This window comes from Heliangelus exortis, chromosome 15, assembly GCF_036169615.1.
Source record: "Heliangelus exortis chromosome 15, bHelExo1.hap1, whole genome shotgun sequence".
Lineage (NCBI taxonomy): Eukaryota > Metazoa > Chordata > Aves > Apodiformes > Trochilidae > Heliangelus > Heliangelus exortis.
The window spans coordinates 15,506,741-15,525,268 of record NC_092436.1 but is presented as its reverse complement, the minus strand read 5'-3'; the positions used below and the strand labels follow the sequence as shown (position 1 = coordinate 15,525,268).

Sequence of the window (18,528 nt, the reverse complement as noted above, 5' to 3'; positions counted from 1 at the left end):
TGGTCCGCGTTATGATTGACGGCTTCCACCATTGGCTGCCGCCTAAAGCCCCGCCTCCTTGTCGTCGCGGCCCGGCTCAGAGAGAAGATGGCGGCGGCGGTGGTGCGGGGCCTGGGGAGCGGCTTGGGCCGCGGCGTCCGGGAGCTCCGCATCCACCTCTGCCAGACCTCTGCCAGCAGCCGCGGTGTCAGGTGAGCCGGGGCCGGGCTCAGGGCGGTCCGGAGCGGGGTAGAGAGGCAGCGGGTTGCCCTCAGCCCCCCCGCCGTGCTCGCTGCCAGCCCCGCCGGTTCCTCCTCCCCTCAGGGAGTTCATCGAGCAGCACTACGTGAGCCTGAAAAAAGCCAACCCCGAGTTCCCCATCCTCATCCGAGAGTGCTCGGGGGTGAAGCCCAAGCTCTGGGCTCGTTACGGTGAGTCCTGGAGGGGGTGGGGGTTGGAAGGGGCTGAGCCCTGGGTATGGGAAGGGGAAAAAAGCCACGGAGCTGGGGAAGGGGCTGGAGCACAAGCAGGAGGGGCTGGAGAACCCCAAAACTCTGACCAGGGGTTGGAGCTTGTCCAGAGAAAAGGAAGGGAGATGGGAAAGGGTCTGGAGAAGAAGGATCAGGAGAACTTCTGAGCTGAGGTCACAACAACCCCGGGCAGCTCTCCAGGTTTGGGAAAAGGGGGAAGTGGAAAAAAATAACAACAAAAGCCTTCCTGAGCCTGTCAGGCTGTTCCCTGGGATCACAGAACAGCCCAGTTTGGAAGGGATTGCCCAACCATTATTAAAATTTCAGGCCTGAGCTTCAAGGAGGGGGTGGTCAGTTCTCTTTAACACCTTTATCAATGATCTGATCAGGGGATCAAGTGCCCCTTCAGTCAGTCTGCAGGTGACACCAGGTTAGGGGGGGAGAGCTGGGGGGGTCTCAGGGTAGGAAGGGTCTGCAGAGGGACCCGGGCAGCTCTCCAGGTTTGGGAAAAGGGGGAAGTGTCCGGGGGCAAAGGAGCTGAGGGTGTTGGTTGAGGCAGGAAAGCCCCCCTGGCCCTGTGTGGTGTCAGCAGGAGCAGGGCAGGGATGGTCCCTGTGCTGGGCACTGCTGAGGCTGCAGCTCCAATCCTGGGGTCAGTTCTGGGCCCCTGAGGAGCAGAAGGAGATTGAGGGGCTGGAGAGTGTCCAGAGAAGGGAATGGAGCTGGGGAAGGGGCTGGAGAGCAAGGAGAAGGTCTGGAGAAGTTGTGAGGAGCAGCTGAGGGCCCTGGGGGTGTTGATCCTGGAGCAGAGGAGGCTGAGGGGAGACCTTCTGGCTCTCTGCAACCCCCTGAGAGGAGGTTGGAGCCAGGGGGGGTCGGGCTCTGCTCCCCAGGACCAAGGGATGGGCCAAGAGGAACTTTTGGGGAGGTTTAGGTTGGAGCTGGGGAACAATTTCTCCCTGGAAAGGGTCTCAGGGCCTGGCCCAGGGGGATTCCCCATCCCTGGAGGGGTTTCCAAGCCCTGGAGATGTGGAGCTGAGGAACGTGGAGCAGGGGTGGCCCTGGCAGTGCTGTGGTAATGCTTGGGTTTGATGATCTTAAAGGTCTTTTCCAAACAAAATGATTTTATGACCTGGTAAGACACAAAAGAGAAGTCTGTGGTACATCAGATATTTTACCAGCTTGTGCCTGTGGATTCCTCTACAGAAAACTCTCTGTTTTCCTTTGTTTTCACTGCATAATCAGTGAAACACCAAGAAAAGCTCTGTAAAGGCTTCGTGTTCTTCCTAAAGCCATCTGAGCTGGAAAAAAATAACTCAGAAACTTTTTCAAGGAGGTTTCAATGACTTTAACCGTGTGCTTCTCGGTGCAAGCACAGAGGGCAGCAGAGCTCCTGGTGTCTGTGTGAGCTGCAGGCGAACCAAACCCCCCCAGCTGGAGGCTGCTGGAGGAGCAGCAAGTTTTCCAGCACTGTTTTCCTGAAGTGCTGGTGAGGATCTGGATGGGAAAAGGCCAAAAGCCCCCAGGTTGCCTTGGGATGTGGTGGGGGCCTCTGCCCAGCTGCTCTGCTGCAGAAGTTAACAAAAAAAAAAGGAAGGAAATATGTTGGGAAAGGACAAGAGAAGGTGGGAGGAGAAGGAAGGTGCCAAAGGGAGCTTGGGTTGTGACACCTTGGGAATCCCAGGAGGAAATTTTGGGTTGGCCTTGCAGCAGGAGGAGACTGAGGCACTTGCTGCCCCTTGGCCTCTTGTTTTTCCTGCAGAATTTGGCAAGGAGAAGAGCGTGGCCCTGGACAACCTGGGCGTGGATGAAGTGGCCAAGGCCTTGGAGAAGATTGTGAAAGGCAAAGTGTGAAGAGAGACAGTAAATACCACCCCTGCTGCAGCCTGGGCTGATGGATATTTAATGTAAAATGTAAATCTTTTAACTTGTCACTTGTATAAACAGCAGATGATGACCCTGAGCTTCATTCTCTTGACTTTCAAGGCAAAAAGGAGGGAAGGGCTGAGCCAGGGGGGGTCCCACCCCACCCCCCCAGCACCCAGAGCCCCATCCCTGAGCTGTGGGGAGGCAGGGGCAGCCTGCAAGGGATGGGAACAGCCACATCCTGGCCAGCCCCTCATCCCCCAGTGCTGCCACTGGTGTCTGACCCCTGCCCAGCCCCGGGGCAGCAGGGACAAAGGGTTTGCTCCTCCTTGGAGCTCAGGGTGGGAGGAGGGAAGGGAGGTGGAGTGGCCTAGGAGAAGGCAGGGAGTGTGGTGGGGCAGGGAGTGCAGGCAGAGGTTCCTGGGGGCTGCCTGAGCATTTCCAGCAGTGCTCCTGCCCTCTCCTGCAGCTCTGGGATGCTCTGGTGCTGCTCCAGGACCTGGTGCCCACCCTGCCTGAGGAAGTCAGCAGCAGCCTGTGCCAGGGGAGAGGGGGCTGAGGGAATGGCCCCAAGCCATGGGGAAGGGCACAGAGCTGAATCAGAAAGAATCCTCCCCAGGTAAAGGGTACAAACAACCTGCCCCCCCCTCTCCAAAAAAAAAAAAACCAGACCCCAAAACCAAACCAAACCCACTCATTGTCAATAAAAAGGAACCCCCCAGGGACACAAGAGGTTCCACACGTGTCCCCTTCAGCCTCGTGTTTGGGGGGGTGGCTGAAGGTGCAATTATTTCTTCCTCCTCATCATCATCATCATTCCCAACTTTACAATCTCCTGGTGGATTCTGGGCAGGCTCTTACCTCTGGGCAGTGGAGGAAGAGGAGGTGCAGCAGCTCCAGTCCCTGTCCCAGCACCTGGGTGTCCCCGGGCAGTGCCAGGAGGGGCAGGAGCAGGGAGAGGAGCAGGGGCAGGGCCCGGAGCAGCTCCCGGCAGTGCCCTGCTCCCTGCACAGCCACATTGCACAGCACTGTCAGGACCTGGAGGGAGGAGCCGGGAGAGGGAGGGGACAAAGGGGACATCTAAAGTGGGAAGAGAGCCGAGCAGGGCTCCAAAAACCTCCCTGTCCTTCCTGGAGGTCCTGCTAGGTGCTTCCCCAAAGTGCCCACCAACCAGCTGGGTTTGGAATGCTCTTCAAAAGCCTCCTCCATCCCCACCCCCAGGCACTGCTCAGCCCCCTGCCTTGGCAGAAACCCCCCCAGGACCCCCTAAACCCTGAGGGGCTTCCAAAAGAAGGTGGCAGCAGCCTCCCAGGGCCACTGCAGATCCTCTGCCTTGGGACCCCTCTTCTGCTGGGACAGGTCTGGCAAGGGCAGACACACCAGGAGTTCCGGGGAGGTGACCACACCACCAGAGCTCCTGCCCCAAAACCAACCCCAAACCCAGCACCAGGCAGGTGGGGTTCAGGTTCCAGCCAGGCCTGGGGCAGGAGCTGAGGTCTTACCAGCACACGGACCATCTGGGAAGAGGAGAGGAGCTGCAGCAGGGCTGGGAGCAAGTCCAGGGAGAGCAGAGCAGAGCAGAAGAAGGGTTCATCAGCTGGGGTGGGCAGAGAAGGAACACACAGCATCAAAGTTCCTCAGGGAGATCTTGGAAACTTCTCCAGGGAAGTCCCCCTGCACTGATGGTTCTGCAGCCCTCAACACAAGGATGTGGAGCTGGTGGAGTCAGTTCAGAGGAAACCACTAGGATGGTCCCACAAGGGCTGGAGAAGCTCTGCTCTGAGCCAGGCTGGGAGATTTGGGGGTGTTCAGCCTGGAGAAGGCTCCAGGGAGACCTCAGAGCACCTTCCAGTGCCTGGAGGGGCTCCAGGAAAGCTGGGGAGGGACTTGGGACAAGGGCCTGGAGGGATGGGATGAGGGGGAAGGGTTTCCAGCTGGAAAAATCCAGTGGTGGGACAAAGGATGATGGCTTTAAAATGGAAGAGAAATTGAGATGAGGTTTTTAGAAGAAATTCCTTGTTGTGAGGGTGTTGAGCCCCTGGCCCAGGTTTCCCAGAGAAGCTGTGGCTGCCCCATCCCTGGCAGTGCTGAAGGTTGGATGGGGCTTGGAGCCCCCTGGGCTGGGGGAGGTGTCCCTGACCATGGCAGGGGGGTGGGAATGGATGGTCCTGAAGGTCCTTTCCAACCCAACCCAACCCAACCCAGTCTGTGGTTCCGTGGTCCCTGTGCTCAGGACTCCACCACCAGCCGTGGGAGGGGGCAGCAGCAGCTCCAGGGAGGAGCTCACCCGTGAGGTTGTTGAGCAGGCAGAGACATTCCTGGGCCATGAAGGGATGGTGCTGGAGGAAGCTCTGCAGGATGAGGAAGAGGGCGACGAGCAGGCGCTGGTCCAGAACCTGGTTCTGACAGCAGAACCCCTGCTCTGCCAGCAGATTGCTGAGACACCGCAGCACCGGGCACACCAGCTGCAAGGAGGGGGGGGAAAAAAAAAAAAACCAAAAAACCACACAAAGCTCTTGATCCAGAGCTCATCCCCCCAGCAATGCCAGGAGCAGGGGGCACCAGGCTCCTGTCTTACCAGCTCCAGGCCCTCAGGAGGGTTTGGGGGGATTTCAGAAGCCAGGTGGAGCAGGAGGGAGGTGAGGGCAGGCAGGGCCCCCAGGGACAGCAGTGACCTGGTGGCCGTGTGGCTGCAAAGGGAAGGGACAGGGTGGTGGCTCTCAGCCAGGACACAACAGCCAAAATAAGAGGATGAGGGCTTTTTTTCCTTTAAATAAGGTTCTTTTTGGCATTCTAGCTGGTTTGGCTCCATAAACCAGGGTCCATAGAATATCTTGTGTTTTTTAAAAAGCACTGCTCTGGGTTATCACTGTGTCCTTTACTTTTAACACTTTTTAATACATCTGTTGTGACAGTTAACGGGCTCAAGAACTCAGAATAAACCACCACTAGATCTTATTGGTGAAAAAATGAAATATGAAAGCAAACTAAAAAGCCCCCCACCTCCTATAATTCAAAAATTACCACTAGTTTGTGTCTTCAGTGTGAAGGGGGTGGCCCAGGTTGCCCCCAGAAGCTGTGGCTGCCCCATCCCTGGCAGCGTTGAAGGTTGGATGGGGCTTGGAGCCCCCTGGGCTGGGGGAGGGGTCCCTGACCATGGCAGAGGGGTGGGAATGGGATGGTCTTTAAGGTCCCTTCCAACCCAATCCAGTCTGGGATTCTGGGATTTCTTTCTTTTTGCTGAGGCTGCTGAAAGAGATGGCACCAGAGCAGCCACCCCAAGGCAGGTAGGGACAAAGCCAGGTGACAAAACTTAGAAGATGGAGAATTTAGGGAGCTTGTCTTGGGGTATAGGCCCAGACATGGGGGGACAAGGGGGTTCAGAGGATTAGGAACAGCCTGCCCAGGTTTGTCACCCTGGAAAGGAGCTGAGTGATCCTGCAAGCACCATGTGTGCACTCAGGGACAGCACCTTCCCAAGGGAAGGGAGCAAAGGGAAGCAATCCAGGTCCTCCTGAGCCTTTGTGCCTCCTCTGGGCTGCCCCCAGGGGGCTCCAGATGAGGAGTGAAGCAGATTTACCTACAAATGATGTAGTGCAGACACCAGGCAAACTCCACGGCTGCTCCTGTCCCAGTCTTCAGACCAGAGCAAACCAGTTGGAGCATGTGCTGGGGGAGAGGAGAGTCCAGCACCAAGCTGGGGGCAGAATGGCAGAGTTAGCAGAGAAACCAGGGGACAACCAGCCAGCCAGACAACTGAGAAGGAGACACAAGCCATGGCCACCCAGCAGGGAGCCTCCAGAAACACCCCGGGGAGAAACTCTGGCACAAGGTCCCCCTGTCCCCGTGGGACACCTTGTCTGGGGTCACCCTTTGGGCACTGGGGGTTGCTCTTTTCCTTCAGAGGAGGAACACAGCCAGAATTTTGCTGTGAGCCTGTCCTGCTCAGCACTGCCCTTCCCTGAAACACCCGAGCTCTCTGCTCAGGTCAGGCTGAAGGAAATGGGTTCTGCACCCTGATCCCCCAAAAAACCCACCACGGTTCTGTTGGGCTTCAGCTCTGCACCATCAGTGTCACTGGGATGGACAAAGCATCCCTGTCCCCAGCACAGGGGGGACATCAGCCCAGGGCCCCTCCCGAGGTGGGGGTGAGGAGGTTGGGACTCACGGGATGATCTCTGTGGGGGCTTCCTTGGCTTGGAGGAGCTGGGAGAGGGCATAGCCCAAAGCTTCCAGCACAGCCTGGTGTGGGGACTGCAAGCAAAGAGAACACAGGGGGGCTGGGGTCTTGGGGTAACCCCAAAGCAAGCAGTGGAGGGGCAGAGGGGGGGACAGGGGGTGACAGAGCAAGCTGTGCTCACACCGAAGCTGAGCTGCCCCCCCCATCCCTGCAGCCTTAGGGATCCAGGAGCCCAAAGAGAGCAGCAGAACTGCTTTGGATCAGCCCTGGGGTGGCCTCGGGTACCACCTGGAGCCCCTGAGGCTCCCCATGTCACAGATGATTTATTGGATGTGAGAGGTTCAGCTGGGGGAGAGCACAAGGTCATGGTGACCTGGGCCCCAAAAAAGCAGCTCAGGAGAGTCCTGAGAGACTTTCAGTCCCAAGGGAAGAGCAGAGGGGACTCTGCTGCAGCTGTAGGGAGGGCTGGGATCTCAGTCCTATCAACCAGAGCCCGGAGAGGCCAGGAAAAGCCTTTCTGGGGCAGAGCTCACCCACCTGGATGCAGGATGCCAGCACTGGAATGATGCCCTGAGGCAGAAGCTGCTTCCTCACAGCTTCACTTTCCACCACCAGGTTGCCCAATGTGTACAAACACAGCTCCTGAAAAACACCCCAGAGAGGAGGTCCCTTCCCCCTTGGGGACTCTCCAGCCCCTGGATCACTGTGTTCCACCCCTTTCAGAGTCTGAAAGCTCTCTTTTAGTTCCTCTCACTCAAACTAAGACAAGCAGCTTCAATTTATCCTTTTCCTACCTGGCCCTGGTTGGGACCTGATGACTTTTACTTTGGAGGAGGTGATTTCTGTGCCATTTCCCCAAGACCCCTCTGATTCCACTCCCTTAAAATGTCACCATGGCCTTGGGCTCCCTCCCTGCCTTGTCCCTGACCTCAGATCCCCTCCCAACCTGCATCATCCCTGATGTGTTCCTGCTTTCCCCAGCACAGGGACACCAAGGTACCCCCTGGCCAGGCTCACTCTGCATCCAAGAAGCCAGAGCAGACACCTGGTGATGGGATTCCAGCTTCCCCAAGCAGAGTTTGAAGCTGGAGAGGAGGAACCCACTGCAAATGGGGCCAAACTCTGCATCCCTCCCAGCCTGGGGGATGTTTGGGAGCAGCCTGCAGCTACCAGGGAGGGGATCTAAACACAGTGGAACCCAACTCCTCTTGGTTTGGGGATGGGGCACGGTGAAGAGGGCCTCCATATTTCCAAGAAAAAGCCACACTGCCTTGGGATAGCACCAGGGACTGCTCCCAGGGGAAGGCTGGACTGGAGATTTCCAGACATCCCTTTCCTACCACCTTAGGCTAAGGCTGCCCAAAAGAGGACAGCACCTGAGTGTTCTTCAGGGATCATCAAGCCTGGATCTTACCATGAACTCCACGCTGTGTCCTGAGAGGTAGGTGAGGAGGTAGGGGGTGGCTGGCAGACATGCCTCAGCCACAGCAGGGTCACTGGAGTGGGACAGCTCGTGGAGGCAGTGGGCAGCTTCCATCTGGATGTCAGCCAGGGGGCTGGTGAAGACCCCAAGGAGCGTCCGGATGCTGCCGTCCAGCCTGGGGGAACCCAAAGGCTGCTGACACCCCCTGCTCCCCACCCTTCACCCCCCACAACAAGGGGGACAAAAAGCCACTCTGGGCTTTGCTAAGAGCCCTGCAATGTCAAACCTGGGCTGACCTGACAAACTTCTGCTGAGTCTCCTTGTTCCTCAGGGCCCTGTGGAGCTGTTTGAGGGATCTCTTCCTCTCCTCCGAGCCCCTCTGCATCCCCCTGAGCAGCTCAAGAACCTATTAAAAGATGGGTCAAGCAGGGACAGCATTGAGGTTTCACCCCATCACTCCTGGACCACAAAGATGCTCACAGACTCATCCAGGTTGGAAAGGAGCTCTGGGATCATCAAGTCATTAATCATTGATCCACTCCCCCCGTGGTTCCCAGCCCATGGCACTGAGTGCCACATCCAGGCTCTTCTTAAAAACCTCCAGGGATGGAGAATCCACCCCTTCCCTGGGCAGCCCATTCCAATGCCTGATCACCCTCTCCAGAAAGAAATTCTTTCTAATGTCCAACCTAAACCTCCCCTGGCACAACTTGAGACCTCTTGTGCCCTCTTGTCTTGCTGAGAGTTGCCTGGGAAAAGAGCCCAACCCCCCCCTGGCTCCAACCTCCTTTCAGGGAGTTGGAGAGAGTGATGAGGTCTCCCCTGAGCCTCCTCTTCTCCAGCCTCAACACCCCCAGCTCCCTCAGCCCTTCCTCACAGGACTTGTGCTGGATCCCTTCCCAGCCTCCTTGCTCTTCTCTGGACCTGCTCCAGCACCTCAATCTCCTTCCTGAGCTGAGGGGCCCAGAACTGGACACAGGACTCAAGCTGTGGCCTCCCCAGGGCTGAGCACAGGGGCAGAATCCCTTCCCTGGACCTGCTGGCCACGCTGTTCCTGAGCCAGCCCAGGATGCCATTGGCCTTCTTGGCCACCTGGGCACACTGCTGGCTCCTGTTCAGCTTCCTGGCAATCCAGACTCCCAGGTCCCTTTCTGCCACTCTGTGCCCAGCCTGGAGCTCCCCATGGGGTTGTTGTGTTGAACCTCATCCCGTTGGGATCAGCCCAACTCTCCAGTCTGTCCAGGTCCCTCTGCAGAGCCCTCCTGCCTTCCAGCTGATCCACACTTCCCCCCAGCTTGGTGTCATCTGTGAATTTCCTACTGGTTCCTACTCAATCCCCTCATCCATGCTCACACAGAACCTTTCTGTTTCTCACCCTGTCTGTTCAAGTGGCCCAACAAACCCTCCCAAACCCCCACCCAGGGGCTGGTGCAGACCCAGAGAACATCACATTCCTCACCTCGGCCTCCGAGAGAGGCTCTGGCACCATCCCTGCTCCATCCTCTGCCTCTGTCTCCTCCCTCAGGAGCCTCTTGCTGACCAAGTGCTGCTCCCGACGGGCTTTCCTCAGGGCTGACACCAAACCAGGTCCCTGTCACCTCCCCAGGAGGTGGCCGGGAGCCTTCTCCACCCCCCCTAGGGAGCTCTGTCCCTCCTCACAGGGAGGATGTGGTGAAGCAGCCAGGATGGGAGGTTGGGTACCCCGGGGGTGAAGCTGGGCAGGAGGGACCCAAAGAGCCTTTTCCTGGGGAATCCCACCCAGCAGGGAGGGGGTGGAGGGAATGGGGCCTCTGGAGCAGAAAACACCCGGAGATGAATGAACACAAAAGCTGCAGAATGCTTCTCAGAGCAGTGCCCAGGGTCCCATAGACCCCCTGGGACACATCAACCCACTCTGGGGTCCCACAAACCTCCTGGGACCCATAGAACTGCTCTGGGGGTCCCACAAATCCCCCAGGACCCAAGAACCCACCCTGGGGTCCCTGATACTGCTCTGGGAGTCCGACAAATCCCCCAGGACCCAAAAACCCACCCTGGGGTCCCACAAACCCCCCTGGCACCCTCGATCCCACTCTGGGGTCCCACAAACCCCCCACGACCCTAGAACCTACTCTGGGGTCCCACGAACCGGCTGGGGGGCCCCACAAACCCGCTTTGGGGTCCCACACACCCCCGGGACCCACGAACCCACTCTGGGGTCCCACAACACCCTCGTGACCCACGAACCCATCCTGGGGTCCCACGAACCCACTTTGGGATCCCACGAACCCCTCAGGACCCAAGAACCCACCCTGCGGTCCCACGAACCAGCTGTGGGGTCCCACGAACCCACTCTGGGGGTCCCACAAACACCTCAGGACCCACAAACCCATTCTGGGGTCCCACGAACCCTCTGTGTTGTCCCACGAACCCCCTCAGAACCCACGAACCCCCCGGAACCCCCTCTCCCCCCGCACCCCAGCCCTGGCTTGGGGTTCCCCACACCCCGGTTCCGTACCCGCCTCTCGTTCCCTCCGCCGAACCCGCAGCTCCTCCGCCCCGAGCCCTCCGGGTCCGGTCCAGCGCAGCCTCCGGGCCCACATGGCGGCGGGGGGAGGAGGAAGAGGCCGGGCCGGACCGGGTCGGGGCGGAGCGGTCCCCGGCAGCCCCGGGAAGGCGGAGCCGGACTCGGGTTCTCCCGGGATACCCCGCGGGTTCTGCGGTTCCGGAGGAGCGGGTCCAGCTGGGCCGGTCGGAACTGGGCCGGTCCCGATGTTGCCGTTGGTGGTTGGGTCCCGAAGGGCGGAGAAAAAAGGGGATTTTGGGAGTGGAGATGTTGTTATTTATTGCAGGTTTCGGGGGGGTGTCCGTGGCTTCCCACAAACCGAGCATCCCAAGGGAGGTTTTCCACGAGGTGTTGCTACAGTAAAGTGTTAATTAGTTAATTAGTTAATGAGTGACCTCCCAGAGCCACCCGATTTGCTCTGACTCGTTAGCAATTTCCATATAGAATCAGGGAGCCATAAAATCCTTAGGAGGGGAAAGGACCTTAAGGATGATAAAATTGTCCCCTAGTTTTAATATCAGTGCTTCTACTATAACCTGTGCTCAGGGTCCTCACCTGGGCTGGGGTCTTTTTGGGCTGGAGGTGTGATTTTTTTTAGGATTATAATAGCCTAAGTTTACCTAAAGGACACAACATCACAGGTTCTGTAGCACCAGGGCTGGTTCTGCACTCAATCATCTTGATTTTGGTTCTTTTTTAACACCTCCTGCATTCCTTAGGCCCAATTGTCCATATAGACCACGAATCTTCTCTGTCAAGTTTGTGATGTACATGAGGCACCCTTAAAACCTCTAAGAAATTCCCTTTTTCAAGGCCAGGTTGTGCCAGGAGGTCCTTGCTCCCTGCTGCCTGTGACATTTTGTGCCTTTCCAGCCACCTTTTTAACCTGCCTGTACCTAGAGTGCATCTTGCACCAAATAATCACATCTTCCTGAATTTCTGAGTTATTTTTCAACCAGAACCAGCCCACCCCACCCCATCAAAAGGGGCAGGCAAGGGAAATGCCCCACAGGGATGAGCTCTTCCTCCTTGGCAACAAGGACAAGGCAGACATCACCCAAAAGGTGGCTCCAGAGCCACATGGCCACCAGCCAGGAAATCAGAGAATGCTTTGGGTTGGAAGGGACCTTTAAAGGTCCAACCCCCCCCATCTTTAATTAGATCAGGTTGCTCAGAGCCCCATCAAGCCTGACCTTGAATGTCTTCAGAGATGAGGCCTCCCCCAGTTCTCTGGGCAGCCTGCTCCAGTGTTTAACCACCCTCAAATAAGGAATTTCTTCCAGATGTTTAACCTCAACCTACCCTGCTCTAGTTTAAGGCCATTGCCCCTTCCTGTTGTTGCTACACACCCTGGTAAACCATCCCTCCTCAGGTTTTTTGTAGGGGACCTTCAGGGACTTGATGTAGTGAAATGAGCACCCAGGTGCCACTAATTACCAGGTAGTGGCCATGTGTAGTGAAATGAGGCACCCAGGTGCCACTAATTACCAGGTAGTGGCCATGTGTAGTGAAATGAGGCACCCAGGTGCCACTAATCACCAGGCAGTGGGCAGGAGCTTGTGTGAAGCCCACCTGGGCCTGATCAGGGTGGGCCCCAACTGCACATGGGCAGGATTAGGGGGCCAATAAAAGGTGAGGCTCAAACTCCCAAGCTCAGTTCACTCCTGAGCAAGCCAGCAGAGAGGTCTGTGGGTTCTGGAGCAGTAGCACCCAGCCCTGAGGGCACCCAACTCAGGGCATTTTTTGTGCAACTGTTTGTGCATTTCTGTAGAGCACCGTGCCCTAAGAGAGCTTCATCTTGCAACATCTGGTGGAGAATGTAGGCAAAGACCTTGGTCTAGCCCCTGCTCAGGTGAACCAGAAGAAAGGGAGACAGTTTGGCATGAACTGACATCAGCAGAGAACCCAAGGAATCAGGTAAGAAACCTACTACCTTCCTTCTCTATCACTGACTCACCAAGAAAAAGATGGGGCTGTCATCGAGCACCCCTGCAAATGAGGAGCTAATGATATGGACAAAGGAGCTAGAACTCTCCTCCTTTGTGTGGGAACTTTGGCAGAAGGTTGGTGACCTGTTGGGAGGCCTCCATACCCAAGAAATGAATAAGAACATAACTGGATTACAAGGTACGTGGGGGGTGGTAATCAATGCCCTAAGAGAGGTTCATCTTGCAACAACTTGAAGGGGTTCTGAGATCTCCTTGGAGCCTTCTCCTCCCCAGGCTGAACAACCCCAACTCTTTCAGCCTGTCTTCATAGATCAAAAAGCTCATTTTTCCCCCAGAAAGGTGTTTTGGGGGAATTTGGAGCTGGTGGCCAAGAATGAGTGATTCAAAGGTACCAGGCCCAGAGCTTCCATCTTCAGCACCAGGAGAAGAGAGGAGAGCTTAGAAAAGCTGCTATGATTTTTCCCTGGTGCACACAGCAGCCATTTCCCTGTAACCTGAGGATGGAGAAGAGGATTCATGGAATTGCTGAACCCCTCAGCACAAGGAGTTGCTGGAGAAAAGGCTGCAGAGCACCACACAGCAGCCATTTCCCTGTAACCCAAGGATGGAGAAGAGGATTCATGGAATTGCTGGATCCCTCTGCACAAGGAGTTGATGGAGAAAAGGCTGCAGAGCAGTGCAAGGCTCCCCCTGGGATTCCAGGAACAAGGAAACTGCAATCAATGGAATGACCAAAAGGAGACTTTCCCTGCCCCCATCCTGGCAGCAGAGCGTGTGGCACAGGCAGCTCCTGTCCCCATGCTGTCACACTCTGTGTGTCCCTGCAATGCCACATTATCATCAGCCAAGTGGGAACTGCATCTTCCAGCCCTGTGGCTTTGGTGTCTTTCTGAAACCCTTTTTGAAATCTGAGAAGAAATTACAATCCCTGAGGTGTCTTCCCAAGTATTTGGTGGTCTCTGCTTGCTTTGCACTAACTGCATCCTGCTGCAGGAACAGCCACCAGGTGCCAAAGGGGTGTGGGGAAAGTGAGGGGACTCCCTTGGGCAAGTGGCCAGCTCACCAAGGAAGCCAACCTTGGGTGCAGAAGTGCCTGTGGCAGCCCTGGGCTGCACACACAGCAAATGGGGACTTGTCCTGTCCCCATCCTACACGGGACGCACGTGGCTGTGTCTTTAGGGTGCTGGGGTGGCCCAGGTTGCCCCCAGAAGCTGTGGCTGCCCCATCCCTGGCAGTGTTGAAGGTTGGATGGGGCTTGGAGCCCCCTGGGCTGCGGGAGGGGTCCCTGCCCATGGCAGGGGTGGGAATGGGATGGGCTTTAGGGTCCCTTCCAACTCAAACCCTTCCCTGACCTGGGGGTGGTCTGGGTGCTGGGTGTGACAGTGCCTTTCTGCAGGGTGCACAGCACCCAGTGGGTTCTGGGGTACAGCAAGCCCAGAACATCCAGAACCCAAGGTGTGCACGGGCTGGTCCTGAGCGTGTATTTAGGACACCTTGACCCCACTCTTTGGCCTCATCCTTCCTCAGGAAGTCATCAGATCAAACCCTTCCCCAGCCTGCAGCCATGGCCAGCTGGAAGATCCCCTGGGGAGTGGGAAGAGAAGCAGAAGTGTCCGAGGTGGCTGCTGAGCAGTGCCCCGGGGTTGGCCTCATCCTGCTCAGGAAGTCACCCAGGGGGGGTGGAGGAGCAGCACCCAGAGCTTGGCTCCTTCTGTCCTGACCCACCCGGCTCTACAGGGAGCTGGAAACAAACACCAGGAACAGCTGGAAACAAACACCAGGAACAGCTGGAAACAAACACCAGGAACAGCTGGAAAATACCTGCAGGCTCTGGGGTCTCCTGGAGGGAACAGTGGATGCTGGACCTGCAGAGCCTCTGGCACCCAGGAGTTGGCAGCAAGGAGAGGAAGGAGCCGTGGGGCAAGGAAATTTTGGGTGTGAGCTGGCAGGTGAGTGACTCAGAGACAAAACCAACCCGGCTTGGGGCTGCCCTCCCGGGGAGGGGAATTGGGAGACGTTCGGGAGGGCGCTGGAGCTCCGGGACGGTCCCGAGCAGGTAGGGAGAGCTCCGTCCTTGAGGGGTTTGAGGTGGAAAAGCTGCGGCTGAGCGGGGTTAGTGCTGGGCACAGCTTTGCTTGGAGAGGAGACCTCCCAAAACTCCTCGGCACCACCCCAATGTGCTGAGTCAGCACATTCTTATAAGCCTTGAATCTTCACTTGCTGCTCTTTTTTTTTTTTTTTTGTTTCGTTTTTTGTTGTGTTCTGTTTTTTTTTTTCAATCCGTGGAGAAGTCTGTCCCATCCGCTGGACAGCAAAGCAGTTTCTGGGGTACCCCCAGCCCCTCCGACTTGATTCCCTACTTTCCCCTTGGAGGCTGTGGCAGGGAATCAGATTCTTGGGGGAGAAAAACGAAACCACGAAGCCTCTGTTGCAATTTCCTGCTCCAGAAGACAGAGACACAAACAGAGCTGGGGCTCTCCCACCCACCCCGCTGCCGGGCTGAGCCGTCTTCCTTCCCTGCCTCTAACTCAGCATTCCTGGCTTCTCCTGACCCGTGGGATTTCTGAACCTCACCCAGAACCCCCTTTCTGGGATGGGGTGAGACCAGTGCTCCCAGCTCCTGGATGAGGGGCTCTGGGAGTCTGAGCTGGGCAGGGGGGGTGAGGACAGCTCCGTGTCCCCCAGCAGTGGCTTTCTGGGGCTGAATGTACCCAAGCCACCCCTCCAGGCACCTCATCTGCCCCCGGGGTGCTGCCTTTCACTCCTTTTCTCCTCATTTCTAGGGTGCTCACCATGAGGGTGGCCGTTCTCCTGCTCCTGGGGGTGGTGGAGGGAAGGGGTCCCTGTTTCTTCAATCGCACCCAGGAGCACTGTGTGTGCCACAACCTGTCCCAGAAAAGCATCGGCAGCGCCATCCAGTGCCTCGCAGCCTCAGTTGTGGAGTTTTGGGGGGGAGAGCTGGAGAGATACACAGCCCAACCCATCACTGACCTGGAGGATGCTCCCACCGTGCTGGGCTCCCTTATCATCAAGAAAATCATTTTTGGTAATCTCCTGGTTCCTGAGGTGCTCCTCGCCCGAGTCCTGAGGTTCTTCTCCTACACCCACGTGGAGGAGTTGGTGTTTAAGAGCTGTGTTTTCCAGGGCAGAGGCAACTGGGCCGGCATGGCTGGCCAGGGCTTGCCCATCTTGTCCCTTCAGTTCCACAATGTGACATCTGCTCCTCTGCTGGGGCGGGAGGAGGAATTTTCCAGCCTGGGGACCTGGCTGGAGACCCTGCAGGAGCTGGCTGTCACCCAGTCCCGTGTCACCGGCCTGCCCTGTGGCATTGGAAGGCTGTTCAAAGCCCTGCACTCCCTGGATTTGGCAGGGAACAGCCTCGGGGATGAGAGTTTGCTGCCCACCTTCTGCCAGGGGGCTTTTCCCCAGCTCCAGGTGCTGAGCCTGCAGCACAACGAGCTCACATCCTACCCTGGTGTCTGCCAAAGCCTGAGGCTGCTCCCGGAGCTCCAGCACCTGGATCTCAGTCAGAACAAGCTCCTGACAGACCCATCCTCCTCCTCCTCCTCCTGCCAGTGGCCACAGACCCTCCGAATTTTCAACTTGTCAGATGTGGGTTTGGATGAAGTCCTCAGACCTCTGCCTCCCCACCTGGAGGTGTTGGACCTGAGCCGTAACCACCTCCGGGCTGTGGACATCTCCCTCAGCTTCCTGAGGAAGCTCTTCCTGAGCCAAAACCTGCTGGAGGCTGCTCCCTCCCTCGGGAATTGCCCCAGGTTGGACACCCTGCACCTGGAGAACAACTCCATTGCGGAGCTGCCCTGGGAGGAGGTGAAGCTCCTGGGGGTCCTGCGGGAGGTGGCTCTGGATGGGAATCCCTATTCCTGCTCCTGCTCTGGGGCTGGGGGGCTCCAGGCACTGGCAGCCACGGGGCACCTTGGCCAGGGCTGGCCACAGGACTACAGGTGCCACTTGCCCCCTGGCTACCAGGGCTGGCAGGTGAAGGACGTGCCGGTCTCGGGGCTGCGGTGTCACAGCGTGGCTGTCATTGTCCCCATCACTGTTGTCCTCGTCCTGCTCGGCCTGGCTGGGGCTCTCTGCTTGCTCAGATCCAGACCTGGACTTCTCCAGCCCTGCTGGAGGGGGTAAAAGGGGAGGTGGGGACTGTCGTCCCCCCCCCCCCCCCCCTGGGATGCAGGGCCAGGAGCTCCATGGGAAGGAGCTTCAGGTGATGGTGAGGGCTCCCTCTGTGTCCCCCGGAGAGCAGGATTGTCCCCAGCAGCATTCCAGGCATTGGGATGGCCCTGGGGGAGTCCCCATCCCTGGAGGCATTTAAAAGGCATTTGGAGCTGGTCCTTAAGGACAGGGTTTAGGAGCTGACTGGGGTGTTGGGCAAAGGTTGGGCTGGATGAGCTTGGAGGTCTCTTCCAACCCAAGTATTCTGTGATCCCAGGGTGGCTGTGCCTTTGCCCAGCCAAGTTTTGGGGCAGAAAGCCCATTGCCATGCTCTGACCCCCCTGCACCCACTGACCTGCCCAAGAGGAGTCCAATTCCAGATCTGGGGGTGCTCAGAGGCTCTGGTTCCACCACCCCCGAAAGTCTCACCCAAACTTTGTAGCCCTGTGTCCCCTGTCCCTGCTGCTCAGTGATTTAACACCAGATGGAAACCACAAAATACAGGGAAATGAACAAATTAATCACCACCACTAATGAGCAGGAGGCAGCAACCAAGACCTGAGTTCTTGAGGCACTGGTGGATGAGCCCCTTGAGTGTGGCCTTGAAGAGGTTCAGCCAGAAACTTTATAACTGGTAAGAAGAAAATGGGTTTATTCTGCCTTCAGGAAATGCCTCCTGGGAAAGAGAAAAGGGATTTGGGGAAGCTGAGGGAGATCTGGGGGCACAGAACTTACCAGGGAGCTCTGAGGGGGAGGGTCAGAGGGAGAATGGTGCTGGGGAAGGAACAAAAATGGAAAAAGGGGCACGGGGGAGGAAAATGGGGCTGGTGGGAGGCAGGCAGCACTGAGCTGTGCCCCATGGCCTGTTCTGCCTTCTCATTAAAATCTAATCCTGGCCATTTGCTGTGTCACCTCACCCTCTGTGCACACACTGGGCTGGGCTCACCTGGGAGTGGGAAACCAGCCTGGAAAATCCAGGGCTGGAGAGGGACAGTGGCTGGAGAGGACCCAAGGTCCAGCCCTGGCCCCATGATGGCCTTTGGGCTCTGCTGCCTGCTTGGTGGCACCCAGGGGTGCTCCTGCCTGTGGGGTGCCCCTAGTTGGGGCCCACACACACCAAACCTGGTGGCCCTGTGTGCATCTCCACGTTGTCCCTGGTCCTGTCCCAGAGCAAGGGGACTGTCCTGGGACCTCTCTGCTGGCTGCCCCACTCTGCATTTCCCCAGAGCACACAGATCCTCAGCATTTCCTTTTGTGCTTTCCTGGTGTGCTTGATCCCAATGTCTGGGATGCCCAAGACTGGGATTGGGTATCCCAATAACTGGGATTCTGGGGGTTGGGGTTGCTTCTGGTGTCCAGAGAAACCTTTATGCCAGTCCAAGGTCCCTCACCTCCTCTCCCAGCTTGCACAGATGTCCCTCTTGGAGCCAGGAGCATCCCAGGGGGGTGAGTGGAACCCCAAAACCAAGCATGGGGCTGGGCTGGGAGCAAGCAGAGGACTAAGGGGGTGCTGGTGTGCAGGAGGAGGGGGGATGTGACCCTCCTTGGTGGCTCTTGTCTCTGTAGGGACAAATAAAAACCCACTCTGGCATTGGGACACCCCATGGGGACAAACCCCACTGTGGCACTGGGACACCCCATGGGGATAAATCCCATTTTGGCACTGGGACACCCCATGGAGACAAATAAAACCCCACTCTGGATACCACCCTGTGGACAAACCCCACTGGGACAACCTGTGGGGAAAAAACCCTCTGGCACTGGGACACCTCTGTGGGGACAAACCCCACTCTGGCATTGGGACACCCCCATGGGGACAAACCCCCCTGTGGCACTGGGACCCCCTGTGGGAGCAGGGTCTGGAAGAGGAGCAGAGCAGGCATGGCAGGAGGGTGGGTGACCCCCCCACTGCTGCAGCTGCAATAAAGCTGCTGTCACCT

At 57.5% G+C, this 18,528-nt stretch overlaps 3 protein-coding genes across 10 annotated transcripts; 2 read left to right on the top strand and 1 right to left on the bottom strand.

Moving 5' to 3' along the window:
* Positions 1 to 28: 28 nt before the first annotated feature.
* On the top strand, positions 29 to 2,410 carry NDUFA2 (NADH:ubiquinone oxidoreductase subunit A2). The gene is made up of 3 exons (XM_071758339.1): positions 29 to 191; positions 304 to 410; positions 2,212 to 2,410. Exons 1-3 carry the CDS (start codon positions 88 to 90, stop codon positions 2,301 to 2,303), a joined length of 303 nt encoding a protein of 100 aa, XP_071614440.1. The 5' UTR covers positions 29 to 87; the 3' UTR covers positions 2,304 to 2,410.
* Positions 2,330 to 10,738, bottom strand: TMCO6 (transmembrane and coiled-coil domains 6). 6 transcript variants are annotated; one of them, XM_071758334.1, is made up of 12 exons: positions 10,416 to 10,575; positions 9,378 to 9,490; positions 8,215 to 8,324; positions 7,910 to 8,093; positions 7,033 to 7,137; positions 6,484 to 6,569; positions 5,896 to 6,012; positions 4,894 to 5,005; positions 4,603 to 4,780; positions 3,818 to 3,912; positions 3,177 to 3,353; positions 2,330 to 2,850 (listed from the first exon to the last, which is right to left on the bottom strand). In XM_071758334.1, the coding sequence occupies exons 1-12, from the start codon at positions 10,498 to 10,500 to the stop codon at positions 2,686 to 2,688; spliced, it is 1,527 nt and encodes a 508-aa protein (XP_071614435.1). In that variant the 5' UTR covers positions 10,501 to 10,575; the 3' UTR covers positions 2,330 to 2,685. The 6 variants fall into 6 exon arrangements, 5 of the variants coding, with proteins under 5 accessions (XP_071614435.1, XP_071614438.1, XP_071614434.1 ...); XM_071758337.1 differs by having other exon boundaries at positions 2,512 to 2,870; positions 10,416 to 10,738; XM_071758333.1 differs by having other exon boundaries at positions 2,512 to 2,870; positions 7,910 to 8,051.
* A 2,803-nt stretch (positions 10,739 to 13,541) lies between these two features.
* On the top strand, positions 13,542 to 17,487 carry CD14 (CD14 molecule). 3 transcript variants are annotated; one of them, XM_071758530.1, is made up of 2 exons: positions 13,542 to 14,361; positions 15,196 to 17,487. In XM_071758530.1, exon 2 carries the CDS (start codon positions 15,206 to 15,208, stop codon positions 16,559 to 16,561), a length of 1,356 nt encoding a protein of 451 aa, XP_071614631.1. In that variant the 5' UTR covers positions 13,542 to 14,361; positions 15,196 to 15,205; the 3' UTR covers positions 16,562 to 17,487. The 3 variants fall into 3 exon arrangements, with proteins under 3 accessions (XP_071614631.1, XP_071614633.1, XP_071614630.1); XM_071758532.1 differs by lacking the exon at positions 13,542 to 14,361 and adding an exon at positions 14,416 to 14,468; XM_071758529.1 differs by lacking the exon at positions 13,542 to 14,361 and adding an exon at positions 14,711 to 15,010.
* The last annotated feature ends 1,041 nt before the right edge of the window (positions 17,488 to 18,528 follow it).